Below are 17,000 nucleotides of genomic sequence, written 5' to 3'. Positions count from 1 at the left end.
CTGCCACGGCAGGGACACCTCCACTGTCGCAGGCTGCTCCAGCCCCAGTGTCCAACCTGGGACACTGCCAGGGATCCAGGGACAGCCACAGCAAATCTGGGCACCCTGTGCCAGCCCTGCCCACCCTCACAGGACTGCCTGAACCTTGCTTGTTCTCCACCCCAGCTCCTGTTTTCCATCCCAGCTCCTGTTTTCCATCCCAGCTCCTGTTTTCCCTCCCTGCTGGCAGTTTTGGGGAGGAATTTGTGGAACATTTCCATTACAGTGCAAGGCACTGAAGTCACTGAGCAGCGGTGCCCTTGAAGCCCGCGCCTCCCTCGGATTTAAAATATCCTTTATGAGAAGTTAAGGACAAAGCCCTTCCCTTACAGAGGCGCTCCCTGGGACAGCCTCACTAATTAGTTGTTATTAACAGTGATAACAGAGCTGTCCGATCTAATCGACAGCGATTATGGTAATTACGGATTCGGCTCCGGGAGCGCTGGCTCTGGGGACAAAGGGATTTTGTCAGGGCAGCTCCAGGGAAGGAGGGTCCGGGACTGGGGAGGGGCACCAGGCACTGGAACCTCCAAGGATTTTGGCAATTCCACATTCCCGACCCGTCCAATGAACCACGAGCATCGGGAACTCCTCATCCTCCCTCCTCATCCTCCCTCCTCATCCTCCCTCCTCATCCTCCCTCCCTGCCGTGCCTCAGCCCCTCCAGCACCACCCGCATTTCCCTCCGGGCTGGCGTTTCCTTTTTCCATGCTGGATTTTTCTTCACTAAATCAGCCTCGAGGAATAAAACCCAACACAACACAGACACTGCAACACATCCCTGCTGGGCAGCATTTCCCAGAGGCAGCCCCATCACTGCTTCCCCCACTGCTGGATTGTCTTTGTTATTCTTATAATATTCTTACAATGTCATTATATACATCATAGATACATGTTGTTATTATTATATTATTATATACATTATATCTACATTATATATACAATATATAGACTCTAGATATACTATATAAATATATTATATATACATTATATATACTATATACACGATATCAATACATTATCTATACAGTATATATAATGTATATAAACAGAACAACGGGACGGGGCTGCAGGTACAGCTGTCTGGAGCTTTTACTTCATCAGCATCATCAGCCTCACTTTACAGAGTGAGACATGGGAGATGGTGAAAGCCCTCACTGTGACCACAACACCCCAAATTCTCTTCCTCACCAAATCTTTTAACAGCTTTTAGCACAATGTTCAAAGCTGACAAGTGTTTGCTCAGGCCAATTATTAAAGTTGCACACACCTCTTGCTTTGAACAATGCTTGCTTGTAAAAGCTTAAAACAATGGACAAAGGTTCATTATTAAACTCACATATTTCTACTCTCTTGCTTAACATATTTTCCTGAGGCCTGTCTCTGCACAGCCTCGTTGTTTCTTGTCCTTGCATCCTCAGCATTCTTGCCTTTTTCCATCCTGAGATGTCACACAGCTTCCTGGGAGTTCTCTCCCTTTCCCATTTCCCACAAGTGATGTGAAGACATCCTGCCCTGGCTCCTGTGATGTCCCCAGTGCCATCCCTAGGCTGGAAATCCACCACGAGGAGAGCCTGGAGCCCCTGCGGGGTCTCTGCTCCTGCAGCCGGGACTCTGGGATGGGGAGCAGAGCCCCACGGGGTCCTTGCAGGGGAAAGGAGGGAGAACAAGGGATGGAGGGAAGGGGAGAGCTGAGGGGGTGGAGGAGATCACACCTCGCTCCTCCCTTCGAGCCCCTGGGAGATCAACACCTGTTAGGGACACCCAGAGCTGCTCCAAGGACTGGGAACGCCTCGGGGAGAGGAGAATTCACAGAATCTGCGAGGCTGCAGAGCAGCTCTGGGATCCCTGGGGGGATTTCAGGGCCCTGGGGATGTGGCACTTGGGGACACGGGGCAGTGCTGGCAGTGCTGGGCATGGCTGCGCTGGGTGATCGCGGAGGATTTTCTTTATTTACTGCTCTGAATCTCTGCGCTGCTCTGCTGGGAGGTCCTGGAAAGGAGCTCAGGCAGCACCTGCAGCTCTCCCCCCCTCCATGGGCTCGCTGCCGCCGGCTCTGCACTAAAATCAGCATTTATGGCATCTCCAGAGCCATCCGGAGCTGACATTTGTGAGGGATTTTGGTTCAAAAGGGTTAGAGTAAGAGGTGCAAATACTGATAAATTATCTTCCTCATTTTTTTCTCGCTCACAAAGCAGAATAAAAATGCCACAGACTCAATTTCTATAATGTTCTGTTTTCATCTGTAAGAAGAAAATTTTCAAGCTTAGGTGCCAAAAGCAGGAAAGTTAAATCTCTATTTAGACAGTTAAATAAGAGGCTCAATTTTCAAAGGCACAATACTCTGTATTCTTAATTGCTTCCAGAAGAGACAGAAACCTTACTTTACTTTTAAAAGGGTATTTTCTAAGCCTATAAGGAAAACTTTCTTATTTGTAATCATTCCAACAGAAAATGTCCACCAGGGAGTGAAGGACAGATGTTCCACTGAAAAACAACACCCTAATTTTTCCTTTTAAAGTTCACTTCGTCACAATTGGCAACCGAGATGGATTCAGGAGCAATGGGGTAACAGAAATCACAGGGAAATCAAAGGGAAATCAAAGATCCCATCTCAGCTCTTCTTCCACTCCTCTGCCTGAAGGGTCACACCCAAGGTACTGCCAGTGGAAATCAGGAAATTAACGGAAGGGTTTGGAGTCCTGGAGAATTCCTGAGGGAGCTGGGAAGGGGCTGGAGAATTCCTGAGGGAGCTGGGAAGGGGCTGGAGAATTCCTGAGGGAGCTGGGAAGGGGCTGGAGAATTCCTGAGGGAGCTGGGAAGGGAATGGAGAATTCCTGAGGGAGCTGGGAAGGGAATGGAGAATTCCTGAGGGAGCTGGGAAGGGGCTCAGCCTGGAGAAAAGGAGGCTCAGGGGGGACCTTGTGGCTCTGCACAACTCCCTGACAGGAGGGGACAGCCGGGGGGATTTGGGATTTGGGAACAGGGACAGGAGGAGAGGGAACGGCCTCAGGGGAGGCTCAGGGTGGAACCAGCAGGAATTTCTCCATGGAAAGGGGGGTGAGGGATTGGGATTGCCCAGGGAGGTTTGGAGTGCCCATCCCTGGGGGATTTCAGAGCCCTGTGGATGTGACATTTGGGGACATTGGGCTGTGCTGGCCCTGGCAGTGCTGGGGGTGGTTGGACTGGAGGGGCTCACAGGATTTTTCCATCCTGAATGATTCTGCCATTCCAGGTTTGCTCTTAACCCCATTTCACCATTTATGGAGTGAGTTCCTTGCTGGGGGCAGCTGAAATTCCCAGTTTTAACCCCTCCCCTGAGAGCAATTCCTCTCCCCAGACGCCCTCACTCCATTGATCCATCGATCTATTGACCCATTGACCCATTGACCCATTGACCCATTGATCCATTGATCCATTGATCTATTGATCCATTGACCCATTGATCCATTGATCCACTGATCCATTGATCCATTGATCCATTGATCCATTGATCTATTGATCCATTGACCCATTGATCCATTGTTCCATTGATCCACTGATCCACTGATCCATTGATCCATTGATCCATTGATCCATTGATCTATTGATCCATTGACCCATTGATCCATTGATCCATTGATCCATTGACCCATTGATCCATTGATCCATTGATCCATTGATCCATTGATCCACTGATCCATTGATCCATTGACCCATTGATCCATTGATCCATTGATCCACTGATCCATTGATCCATTGATCCATTGACCCATTGATCCATTGATCCATTGATCCATTGATCCATTGATCCATTGATCCATTGATCCATTGACCCATTGATCCATTGATCCATTGATCCACTGATCCATTGATCCATTGATCTATTGATCCATTGATCCACTGATCCATTGATCCATTGATCCATTGACCCATTGATCCATTGATCCATTGATCCATTGATCCATTGATCCATTGATCCACTGATCCATTGATCCATTGACCCATTGATCCATTGATCCATTGATCCACTGATCCATTGATCCATTGATCTATTGATCCATTGATCCATTGATCCATCGATCTATTGATCCATTGATCCATTGACCCATTGACCCATTGATCCATTGATCCATTGATCCATCGATCTATTGATCCATTGACCCATTGATCCATTGATCCACTGACCCATTGATCCATTGATCCATTGATCCATTGATCCATTATTTATCCATTGATCCATTGATCCATTGATCCACTGATCCATTGATCCATTGATCCATTGACCCATTGACCCATTGATCCATTGATCCATTGATCCATTGATCCATTGATCCATTGATCCATTGATCCATTATTTATCCTTCCACCTGGGCCAGGCTGGACATGGACAATCCACAGTGCCTGCAGGAGGATAAGGCTGTGCCCAACCTGGGAGAAGCTTTTATGGAAATACTTCCAAACCCCAGCAAAAGGATCACAAACCCATTGTTTAAATTTGCCTTCAACTCCATTCCTCCCCACCTGCAGGGTGACTTCTGCTGACACCTGCTCCTCTTCCTGAGCCAAGCACATCCCACGTTCCCCAGGGTTTAAAAGTCTCCTTCTGTGTTTATAAATCTTTGTTTTAATGGTGATCTGCTGCATCCCCAGCGCAGGCAGGGAGGTCTCTAAGCACACAGGAACGTTGTCAAATGTTGTCAAGCCTCAGGATTTGACCTTGACAGGACCAAGCCACTAAAGGGTGTGGAATTAGGACTGGTGCTAAACACTTCCCATCATTCCTGCCCAAATGCCAAGGCCCAGGATTAACTCCGAGGGAAGATCAGATGCTCTGAGATAACTTAATGCACGGTGCAAGGGCTATCAGGGTCAGCAAGCAAACGAAAATACAGCCCATAATTCTGAGGGGAAATGGAGATTTGTCATGAGGCGCTGCCAAGCAGGCTGGTGCTGGAATGAGTAACGCAGTCTGGAGCAGAGCTGTCGCTCCTGACGGGCGAGCTCTGTCCCCTTGTCCTTGTGAGAGCCTGGCAGTGCCAGGGGAGATGTTCCCAATGCCAGGGGTGAACACGGGGCTCTGCTGCCCAGGGGCTGCCCAGCAGCCTCCACACCATTCCCAAATCCCACCCCAAAACAAAAACCAGCTCGGGAAGGGAACGCTCGGCTTTCCAGGAGGGTGTCCCAGCGCGGGCGGTGATTCCTTGCCCCAGGCTGTGTTCTGTGCTGTGTTTGCTCTGCTCGCTCCGACAGGAAGGTTTCGATGCGTGTGATGCTGTGCAAACACTGAACGAGTGAAATTTCCTTTTCAGAAAGGATCAAGGGCTCCGAGCCCGCATTTCAGGGTGGAAGTTGTTCGAGCAGCCGCTGTTTGTGGAAACACAAATAAAGCGGTGCTGCTGTGTGACTGTTTTAATAAAGCTGGGGCTGCTCTCCAGCACCTGCACCTCCAACAGCTTGATGGGATGAGCTGGGGGTCACTGGGGTGAGCCCTGAAGGGTGGAAGGGGCACAGGGACAGCTGGATGAGATTCTGTGCCCTCGGGGACACTCAAGACAGTGATGGCAAATCTCAGTTATGAGCCTTGGCCACAGCAGGACACAGGCTGCTCGCCAGGTTATTAGAGAAAGTTCAGAAATGAGCACAATATCCCCTTGTTATTAACAAAAGGAGGAGGGAAGGAAAGCATTCCAGCAATAAAAACATCAGTCCCTGGTTTATTTTAAAAATACTAAAACAATGAGCTGCAAATGGGGAATCTAGCAAACTCCTTTGATAAATGTCAGTACTTTTAAATTAGGACAAAGGAATTAGAAAAATGGAGGCTTATGTTTAATTCACTTGAAAGCAAATTAAAGGGTTCAGCTTATGGATGAAAGAGAAAATTAGGTTATTTTTTTCCCTGAGAGTTACCAAGGCTACTGCAGCCCAGAGCTGCTGTTGACAGGGCTGTTTGCACATCTCGAGTGGATTTAGAACTGGTTCCATCTCAGGGCTCAGAAGCTGGACCAGACACTGTGTCACATCCTGGCAGGGACAGCACGCTGTTAGGGCTGTCTGACCCAGGGATTTTTCCCAAAATAGCCCTTCCTCCTCCACGCTTGACAAGGGAGATGAGTGTGAAGCCTCTGGCAGTGGGTTGGTGGATTTTTCAGAGGCTCATCCTGCACCTGGGCACGGTGCCCCCAGCATTTCACTCTGCCCCTCATGCCCCTGTGCCCATCCCCAGCTCATCCTGCCCTGGCTCAGGCTGGGAATTCTGTCCAGCAGAGAAAGGGTTTATCAAGGCCCCTTTCCAAGGAAACTTTCACTTGCAGCTTCATGACTTCAGGTTTTGAGCTGTCTCATCCTGTTTCTGCTCATTCTTCAGGTCCTCTGTGAGATATTCAGCTCCTGCTACATGGAGTGGAGGTTTTTTATCAGAATTTAATTTCCATCTTGGGAGCCCAGATTGTTATGGCAAATCTTAAACAAACCAATTGTTCCAGGCCGGGTTGGACAGAGCTTGGAGCACCCTGGGACACTGGAAGGTGTCAGGGATGGAACAGGATGGGCTTTAAGGTCCCTCCCACCCTAAACCATTCCATGAATCAATAATTCTTAGTTCTCAGCACATTTTCCTTCTCAGTGCACTTTGCTTTTCCCACCCTCTTCAGTGGTTCCTATTACAGAAAGCAAAGTTGTCACATTGATTTTTTTTCTAGGGGATCTTACAGAAACCAGAGCAAACACATAACTGGGTACCAGCCACGATTCTTCATTTCTGGAATGTCTGTCCAGCTTCTGTGTTTTCCTTTTGAGCTCTCCCCTGAATGGATATAAAAAGAGTACACGGGGGTCATCACATCACTCAAATTCCCCTTTCCCTGTGGAAACATCACAATTATTGCAAGCCAAGCCTGCTTGGCAATGAGTTTACACATCCTGGAGGTGCTGAGACACTCCAGGGTCCTTGGAACAATGAAGATATTCCTGAAAAGGTTTCACAGCAGCTGCAATTATTGGAATTTGGATTTTGGTTTAACAAGGAACTCTCCCACTCTCCTGTCAGTCCAGTTTCAGACTGAATTATTCCAGAAGCTCAGCCATGAGAGGATCCCATAAGAAACATCTGCAGGCAATAAAGAGGAGCAGGAGGAGAAGTTCCTGAACAAAATCCTCCAGATTGCAATTCTCAGCTCTTCCCCTCTCCCAGCCAGGGAATGGGTCAGCCCAGGACCCTCCTGCTGCCCCTCCTCAGCAGCAGCAGCAGCAGCAGCCCCTGCCTGCAGAGCTGTGCAGAGCCTGCAGGAGGGATGGATGTTCCTGCAGGAGGGATGGACATTCCTGCAGGAGGGATGGATGTTCCTGCAGGAGGGATGGACGTTCCTGCAGGAGGGATGGATGTTCCTGCAGGAGGGATGGACATTCCTGCAGGAGGGATGGACGTTCCTGCAGGAGGGATGGACGTTCCTGCAGGAGGGATGGACGTTCCTGCAGGAGGGATGGACGTTCCTGCAGGAGGGATGGACGTTCCTGCAGGTGGGATGGACATTCCTGCAGGTGGGATGGATGTTCCTGCAGGAGGGATGGACGTTCCTGCAGGAGGGATGGACGTTCCTGCAGGTGGGATGGACATTCCTGCAGGTGGGATGGATGTTCCTGCAGGTGGGATGGACATTCCTGCAGGTGGGATGGATGTTCCTGCAGATTCCACAGGTCAGGAGAGGGTCCCTGCCCTCCGCAGCCACTGCAGTGCCCATGGAAGGGCAGGCACAGCTGTCCTGCCTTTCCCAGGCTGTCGGGGCTGGAGCCCATCCTGGCCCTGGATTGTCCTGGCACAGCTCCTGGCACAGCTCCTGGCACAGCTCCTGGCACAGCTCCTGGCACAGCTCCTGTCTCCAGGAGCACACACCAAAGCTGTGCTCCAGTTTCCGGTGGGACCAGCTCCCCTCTCACAAGAGCATTTCTTTTTATCAGAATATTTGATGTGCTCTCTCTGCCCGGTGATTTCTCCACGGACCCACCCAAACAATCCTTGATTTCTGTGCCTTTGCTGAGTCTGTTGTCTGGAGCTCTGGGGAGCGGCTTTTCGGGGTAGGTCCAACAGCAGCAACAATGGGATCCTTTCCCAGCTGCCTGATCAATACCTTGACTCGTTCGCAAAGAAAGGGACAGGTGACTTTCAGAGGGGGTGGCAGGAGTGGCGTTTCTTCACCCCATTGATGCCAGCACCCACCCAGGAGGAGGAGAGAGCCCCGATGCGATAAATGAGGCAGCAGGGAATGAAGGTTCCCCTCTCTAGGATCTTTCCTGGGCAGCTTTCCCCAGTGCAACACTTGTCTGTCTGTCTGTCTGTCTGTCTGTCTGTCTGTCCTGGCCGTCCCGCAGGGGATTCCAGACAGGCAGGAGATGCCTCCGTGCTGGGTGCCTGGACTTCCCACAGCCCCAAACTCCCCTTTGTGTTTTTTCCTCTCCAGACTCGGGAAGAATTGATGCTTTCACTGATTCCTTGTCGGCTCCCCCGGCCCAGGGCAGGCTCCAGGTGTTCCTGGAGCTGAGGATGGAGGAATTTCATGCAGCTTCCCTGAAGGGTTTTCCTGCTGCTCAGACCCCACAAAGGGACAAACGGAGGCAGGGACAGCAATTCCTCCCACGCCAGCTCTCGTGTGGGAGTGGGAGCCACTCCCCTGCCTCCCTGTGCGGGGTCCTGGGGCTCTGTCACCTCCAGGAGCATCGGAGTTTCTCTTTCCTGAGGGAGGCAAAGACATTTTTCCAAGGATTTTTTTTTTCCATTTGTTAAAAACCCCATTAAAACTCACATATGTTCCAGTGATTTTTTCCCCTGGACAAACAGCCACTTCAAAAATAGAATGCTGAAAAAAAATCTGCAAAATAATTAAAAATAATAATAAGCAGAAAAATCCAATCATTTACCCAGTTTCCCAGTTGATGTTTCAGCTGCAGCTCAGTGCAATTTCAGCTCGAAATTTGCTTAAACATAATCATACTCTCCTTAAAGAAATCAAAAAAACCCAACTCCAGAGCTATGTTTTTTACTCCAAATGAGGCTTTATTAACACTTTCTTTTTCCCCACTGGGTAGCTCAGGAAATGCTCATTTTGGGTGTGAAATACAGTTGCTAAAGACATTCATGTATTTACAACTTTTCAATTCTGGCAGAGGACTAGGAAACCTGTTAAATGAATAGTTCCAGACTGGAACACGGTAGAAGCTTTCAAAAGGAGAGGAAGGCCAGGGAGGAAGGCTGAGGATCACACTTTCCTTTTGATTTGCCAAGAGGGAAGGAAAAAAAAAAAGAAAAGTATTTTCTTGACTTTTTCTGTTTGATATAGAACACCTACAAATGGCTGGATGAATTATTTCCCTTCTGTTTTACTCCTGAAAAATAAAAGTGTGCAGTTGCTCTGGCTTTGCAGGAAGGATTAATGAGGTGATGCCGTGAGGAAATGCAAGTTAAGAACCCTGAACAGCTCCAGTGAAAAAAAAAAACCAAAAAACTTCCCAGAGCATTTAAATACCTGCTCGGTGAAAATATCTGAGCCAGCAGTAGGAAAAAGCTCTCTCTGCAAATATCCAAAAACACTGCCTGGGTGATGGGGGAAAAGTGTCCTGAATGATCCAGGGAAGGGAAGGGAAGGGAAGGGAAGGGAAGGGAAGGGAAGGGAAGGGAAGGGAAGGGAAGGGAAGGGAAGGGAAGGGAAGGGAAGGGAAGGGAAGGGAAGGGAAGGGAAGGGAAGGGAAGGGAAGGGAAGGGAAGGGAAGGGAAGGGAAGGGAAGGGGGCTCTGTACAGCACTGACTTGGGAACGAGGCTGTTGCCATCGCTCAGTGAATTACTGGGGAACCTGAAGATGTCACTTCACGTTTTGTGTCTCAGGTACTCCACGCATGAAATGGAGGCAGTGAACAATGATGCTCACTCGTCATCACAGAGATCAAGGAGCCAGGCCCTGCTCCTTGGCTCCCTGAAGCAGGTCCCTGGCTGGCCATGGCGATGGGAGCTGAGGGACCAGCGCTCCGTGGTGAACCGGTGTGGGGAGCTGGGTGGGCAGTTATGGAAGCATCACCTGAATCACATCACCTGAATTCACAGAGGGGTTTGGAGGAGAACTGGGAGCTCATCACGGTGCAGGGATTAAAGGAAGGTGTCACGGCCGGTGGGACGTGGCCCGAGTCTCCAGGGCTGTGTCACAGCGGAGCAGGACTCGCGTCCAAGGCCCTGGGGCCGGGGGTCCCACCCCAATGGCAGGGGGAGGAGGAGGGGGGACATGGCCGGGGGAGACATCCCCTCCAAGGGGCAGCGGGCGAGGAAGGAGCCAGCCTGGGGCGGGGGGGAGAGCGGCCATGGCCCCGGCACAGGGCACGGAGATGCTCCGGGGCCGGGAGGAGGAGGAGGAGGAGGAGGAGGAGGAGGAGGAGGAGGAGGAGGCGGGGGCCGCAGCACCAAGCCCCTCCCCGGGGGCTGCGGGGAGGGGGCGGCCCGGGGAAGGGAGGGCGCCGAGGCTGCCCCGGCGCTCGGGCAGCGCCGCAAGTTTGGCTGCTGAGAGAGGAGGGAGACAACAAAAAATAAAAACACGCCACAAGAAAGAGAAAAAAAAAAAACCATAAAGGGGAAAAAAAAAGATAATAATAAGAAAGGAAGATTGAATAATTAATACGCATAAGACAATTGGAGGAAGCCGGGAGCGGAGGATGCCGAGCTCAGCCCCGTGCCCGCCGTGCCCGGCGCCGCTCCGGGCATGAGCCGAGCCCGGGCCGGGAGCGGGGCCGGGAGCGGGGCCGGCCCGGCCGTGTGAGCTCGGGCCGGGGGCCGGGCCGGGGCTCGGGGCCGCCTCCCTCCCCCGCCCTGCCCTGCCCAGCCCTGCGCGCATCCTCCGGCACCGCCGAGCCGAGCCGGGCCGAGCCGAGCCCAGCGCATCGCTGGGGCCGAGCCGTGCGGAGCGGGAGGATGAGGGGCGTCCTCTGCCTCTGCACCCTGCTCCTCCTGGGTGAGTAGCGCGGCGCGGGGGCACCGGGGACACAACTTTGTGCCGGGCTGGCTTGCGGGGGTGCTCCGGGCAGCCCGGGCTGGGGGTCCCCATCCCCAGCGCTCCGGGGGCACGGACAGCCCTGGGGGGCATCACCGAGCCCAGGCTGGAGGGCCGGGAGCTGCCCGGGCTCGGGGAAGGTGTCGCTGCCCGTGGCACGGGGCTGGAACGAGATGCTCGTGAAGGTCCTTTCCAGCCCAAACCATTCCAGGATTCCGTGACCGTCAGCCTTGTGCTGGCTCCTCTGCCTGCACCCGGGCTGGGCTCTCCCGCTGACATTGGGGATGGTGCTGCTTGCCGCGGAAATGCCCAGATAGACCCCGAGAATGAGAGCACTTCTTGGGGAAGGGGAGCTCGGAGGGACCGCGCTGGGAGCGGGGAGCACGTTCTGCACAGCGCCGGGAGTGCCCCGGGGATGCCGAGGCTGGGAAATGCCGGGGTTTGGGGCAGCTGAGTGCGGGCTGGCAGCCCCGGCTCTGTCCCTGTCCCTGCCCAGCCCCGGCTCTGTCCCTGTCCCTGCCCAGCCCCGGGAGCCGCTCGTGTCTGCGAGCGCTCGGGGTCCCTGCTGCGGATTTCCTCGGAGCCCGGAGCCCAGCGGTCCTCAGGGCTTTGTTCTTGCACCCAGAGCAGGGACTGAGCACCCCAGATGTTTCCCCCATCCCCAGGAGCTCTGAACGCTGCCCTGGTCCCCTGGCGTGGCCGGAGCCGCTGTCCCCGTGTCCCGTGCTTTGAGCATCCCGCTCCATCCTCGCTCTGCTCCGCTCCTCCTGCGCTGAATTCCCGGGGCTGCCGCGTCCCTGGCAGGAAGGAGCCGTGGGCGCAGGGGCTGCAGCCCCCGGCAGGGGCTGGGACCGCCCGGTGCCACCCGGCTCCTCCCCTTGGGGTATTTTGTCCCCTCCGTGTGCTCCGCTGAGGCAGCGAGCCCAACCTTGAGCCCGTGCTTAAACAGACCGGGAAGGGCTGTGGGGAGGCGGGGAATTGGCTGTGCCTGTTCTCCCCGGCTGGCCACGGGAGGAGAAGGTGCTGCTGTGACCGGAGGTGTCCGGGACATCGCCGGGGGGAGGCTGTGCCCGAGCTCCAGGTGACTCCGTGCCCGCTCTGCCTGGCACTAGGTGTCAGCAGCTGCACCTCTGACAAGTCCCAAAGGTGGGGGGAGAGCAAATTCGACCCCTCAAGAGGCACCGACCGTCTTCAACCAGGGAATGCTTTACTCCAGGGGCTGGGAGGGCAGCGGGACTCGGGCCCGGTCCGGGCTGGGCTGGCAGAGGGGCAGGAGCTGTCCCCGCCCTGAGGACAAGGGACATGGGATGGCTTTGAGAAGTTTGTGGCTGCTCTGGTGTCCCCTGGTATTTTCTGGAATTCATTGGCTGGAAATCCCACTCACAGGACAGTGGTGAGGCGTTCAGCGAGGCTCTAGGAAGCGGTGACAAACATGAAGAACATCATTGATGTGACAAGGACACTGGGCTGGCCGTACCCAGCCCCCGAGGACGTGCCCAGATCTCAGGGACACTTCAGTCCCTGCACAAACAAAAATCCATTGGAGGGTGAGGATGGAGGGCTGGGCACAGCCGGGAGCTGGGGTTTGCTCTGAGATCCCCTGGGAGCAGGGGGCAGGGCAGGACCCCAGGTAGGGCAGGACCCCCAGGTGGGGCAGGACCCTCAGGTGGGGCAGGATCCTCAGGTGGGGCAGGACTCCAGGTGGGGCAGGATCCTCAGGTGGGGCAGGACTCCAGGTGGGGCAGGACCCCCAGGTGGGGCAGGATCCTCAGGTGGGGCAGGATCCTCAGGTGGGGCAGGATCCCCAGGTGGCACCGGGGCCGATTTCTGCTGCAGCTTTTCCTGCACTGCTCCTTTGCATCTTTCCTGGCAAGGTTTCTTCACAGACACATCAAACACGAGATCCTCTGGAGGATTTTCACCTGGTTTGGGAACTCAGATCCCAGGGGAAAAGCCAACAAATTCTCTTTAAAAATGCATTTGTGTGTGTGGGGGGGGAAACTCTCCTTAAGTGAGTGGCTTTGTCAGTTCTGACGGGAGCAATCCCTTATTTGCATCAATAGCAATGTGATATTTCTGTCTGTCCGTGCTGGTGCAGAGGAGAAATAAAAGTTCTCCCTCAACAGGCTGCCCTCGAACACTGTGCAGATTCCTCGGTGAGGATCTCACCACACCCAGAAAATATTTTTTCCAGAGCTCTGGAGCCTTAAATAGTAATTATTGCTGGGTAAAAATTACTACTACTTAAGGCTAATAATTAGCATGAATTACTGTGAATAGCATTTTGTTTTGCTTTTGGAGACAGAAATGTCTTCCCTTCTCTCCTGGCAATTTTCACAGATGATTTCTATTGTGCCTGAAATCCCCTTCATCATTTTCACACAAGACTTGTTCATTTTTATAACTTTCTACTTGGTCATTTTAAAACATGACTTCCAATGTCTCTAAAGTTTGCCACCTTTTGATAAAAATACCTTGCTACCAAGATATTCATGATTTCTTTTTCCCTCTAGTGGACTTTATATTCCTTTTGCCTCCTTAAAAATATATATAAATGACCTCTTTCTTCTAAGCCCAAAAGTGAGAGAGGACAAATTGAAAGGTAGTTCTCCTGCTAGAAGAATTTTTTCAGAAGAACACATTTCATCGAAAAAATAAAAAGGAACAAAACTATGAAAAGCTTGTTCCTGTCAATCTTCAGTTCAGTGCAGCTCCCTTGTTTTAAAAGCATCTGTCAAAATGCCCTGTGGTAACACCTGGTGGCAGAGAGCTGCACGCCTGGATGGGCTGGGAGAGGGAGGAGGAGGAGGAGGAAGAGGGGGGCTGCCTTCATCCCTTGGCCCATCCCCGTGGGGCTGTGGGGGTCTCTGGGAGAGCCGAGTGGAACCTCGTGCTCCGAGGGGCTGGGATTTGTCCTGCAGGTGGGGAGGGAGGAAGGGCAGGTTTGTGTGGCCAGGAGGGGCAGTGGGGATGGAGGAAAGGACCCAGGACGGTCCCACACAGGGCAAAAAGGGTTTCCACCCTTGATCCTGGGCAAGGAGAAGCTGGGAGTGCCACAAGGAGGAAAAATGAGCCTGCACAAGGTCCCAGCAGATTTAAATCGGCCCAGAGTCAGCCAGGACCTGGGGCTGGCACCAGGGGCTGCTCTGGCTGAGCTTGGGGGTGTGGAGGGAGGTTCTTGTCCTCGGGGACATTCCCAGGTGTCTCCCTGCATCCTGCCAGAGGGGCTGGATGCCCCAGCTCAGGCTGGGGCTGGATGGGGCTGTGAGCAGCCTGCTCTGCTCTGGAAAAGCTCCTTTCAACTCAAACCAGGCTCTGGCTGGGATTTCTGATTAAATGAACTTTAGAAGAACCCTTCCAACCCAAAGTGTGACTCTCAGGTGAGTCCTGCCCCAGCTGCAGGTCTGCCCTGGGGCCCTCCAGCCCCTCAGCAGTGACACATCTGTCCTTGCCCTTGGGAATGGGACCTGTGCCCAGCACACACCCGTGGTGTGTCCCCAGAGCCTCTTTGGGAAGCAGCTCTGGCAGGAGCTGCTGGGCACTGGGATTTCGGGGGGCTGGAAGGGATGGGTGGCCCCCAGAGAGGTGGAATAAACATCACTGTCCTCAGTGTCCTCACCGGGAAAAAGATTTCCCTGTGTCCTGTTGTATTAGATAAATCTTCTCCAGCTCAAAGCTGCTCTGCTCACATCCTGTCACTCTCAGGTCTCGTCTCTCTTCACCTCCCTTCGTGTGACTCCATCTCCTTCCTGCTCAGGAGGCTCAGGGGGGACCTTGTGGCTCTGCACAACTCCCTGACAGGAGGGGACAGCCAGGGGGATTTGGGATCTGGGAACAGGGACAGGAGGAGAGGGAACGGCCTGAAGTTGTGCCAGGGGAGGCTCAGGGTGGATATTGGGGAATTCCTTCCTGGAAAGGGCTGCCCTGCCCTGGCACAGCTCCTCAGGGCAGTGGTGCAGTCCCCGTCCCTGCAGGGATTTCCAAGCCCTGTGCATGTGGCACTTGGGGACATGGCAGTGGTGACCTGGGCTGTGCTGGGGATGGTTGGACTCAATTGTCTTCTCCAATTTCGAGGGCTTTTCCAATTTAAATTATTCTTTGACTTTATTTTTCTCTTTCTGTGCAAATCCATCTGGAAAGCAGTTTGCATGCAAGATGCAGTCAGAGCAGTTGTGCTGTGGTTTTGATTTATGGAATCCAACTGGAGAAGGCAGAGTGTGATACCTGTCCCCACCGAGTGCTCTGGCAGAGTTACTGCAGCACTGCTCGCACGCTGCTGACAAATGGCTCGGGGGTGCCTTGGCACAGAGTGCAGGCAGCTGGCTTTGCAGGAGAAAGGAACGGCACAGAGGTTTTGGTGCTTCTTCCAAAAGGAGGATCGAATTGCTCATCTTTCAAACACCTCCAAGCTCGGCCGTGTGTTTGTTACCCCCAGGGGGATGGCAGTGCACTCTGGGTGGGAGTTTAAACAGCTCCAGATGCTAACGGGCTGGGAGTCAGGGCTTCAGAAACTGCTGCGTTTTCCCTCCTCACTTGCTGTACTTGCACAATGAAATAGGAGGCCAAGCACATCATTCAGCCTGGAACTCACCTGCAGTGTTGCTGCCCGAGCTGCAACTGCTCTGGGGCTCAGCTCTGCTCTGCCCCACGGACCTGAGCAAGCCCAGGGAGGAGGGAAGAGCCCGTGGGGGGAGTGCAGAACCAGAGAGGAGCAGGAGCAGCTCTGGGGGTGCCATGGGCAGAGTTCAGCCCAAACAGGAGCAGGAGCAGCTCTGGGGGTGCCATGGGCAGAGTTCAGCCCAAACAGGAGCAGGAGCAGCTCTGGGGGTCCCTGCAGGGTCTGAGTCTGCAGCCCCAGAGCTGAGCTGGACCCAGCAAAGGCTCAGGACGGGTCCTGACAGAGCTCCAGGTTGCTTTAAGAGGTGAATTGAACTCAATCTTTGCAAAATAATCAGGCTTTTCTTGAAGCTTTGCATCAAATGAGGCTGGCTGGTGGCTCCTGGGAAATGCCATCCTGCTCACAATCACAGCAAAGGGGGGACAGGGCAGCTGCAGCCTCGTGGGAGGGAGCCTGCACTTGGACCTGCCTGGGAATTTCTGTTTGGAGCAAACAGTGCCTGGGCCTCCACTCTGCACAGTTCCTGTGCTCCTGTCCGTGACAATTTTACACAAACACTCAAATCAATCTTAAAGGGGTTTGAATTTCTCAATTCATCTTCTTTTACTGTTGCAGCCTTTATTGAACACTTTGTATTTTCCTCCTGCTTCCCTAACTGGCTCCCCCAAAGGCATCATCCCCACCTGGGTATAATTTAATGTTTTCCTGTCCCTGGCTCAGCCTGCTGGCAGGATGAGCTTTAAGGTCCCTCCACACCAAACCATTCCAGGGTTCCCTGGCTGTGGGCTCTGTCCCCCAGAGCTGCTGGCTGGGATCTGCACCCCAGCCCCAGGGTGCTGGCTGTAGATGCAATGATTTGTTTTGCAGCCAAGTCACCCCCTCTTCCTCAGAGCTGCTCCAGTAAGGAAATCCAGGAGGAAAATCCAGGAGGAAAATCCAGGAGGAAGCTCACAGCTCCTCATCACCTGTGTCTGACTTGGGATAAAGAGCTTTGGGTGTCAGACTGGCTGCTTGTGCTGGTGCTGGAGCTTCCTGTGTGTGCAGAGCCGTGATCCCAGGTAGCCTGGGAGAGCCTGGGATATTCTAGAATACTCTGGGATATTCTGGGATAGCCTGGGATATCTATCCTGGGATATTCTGGGATATCCTGGGATATTCCCCTTCCTGGCTCAGCTCCTGCAGCCTGCAGGGACAGCCAGCACTTCTCCTGCAGTGCTGCTCCCTTGGGTGTTTGGCTCCCAAAATCCCGTGGCGGTGACAGAGCCCCTGAGCGTGCAGGGAGGACACGGAGTGTGCCTGTGCTGGGGCACAACCCAAGGCACTGCCCTGGGCAGGG

At 53.4% G+C, this 17,000-nt stretch overlaps 1 protein-coding gene across 1 annotated transcript in view; it reads left to right on the top strand.

The window, feature by feature from the left end:
- Window positions 1-9,454: 9,454 nt before the first annotated feature.
- The window catches only part of LOC106862432 (GDNF family receptor alpha-4), a 65,715-nt gene continuing 58,169 nt past the window's right edge, over window positions 9,455-17,000 (top strand). Inside the window, exons 1-3 of the mRNA XM_088164390.1 lie at window positions 9,455-9,459; window positions 9,897-10,063; window positions 10,879-11,007. Coding sequence (XP_088020516.1) covers window positions 9,455-9,459; window positions 9,897-10,063; window positions 10,879-11,007 — 301 coding nt within the window. The remainder of the gene's footprint in view (window positions 9,460-9,896; window positions 10,064-10,878; window positions 11,008-17,000) is intronic.

Source organism: Sturnus vulgaris, chromosome 4 (assembly GCF_052056855.1).
Source record: "Sturnus vulgaris isolate bStuVul1 chromosome 4, bStuVul1.hap1, whole genome shotgun sequence".
Lineage (NCBI taxonomy): Eukaryota > Metazoa > Chordata > Aves > Passeriformes > Sturnidae > Sturnus > Sturnus vulgaris.
This window is presented reverse-complemented; position numbering and strand designations above follow the sequence as displayed.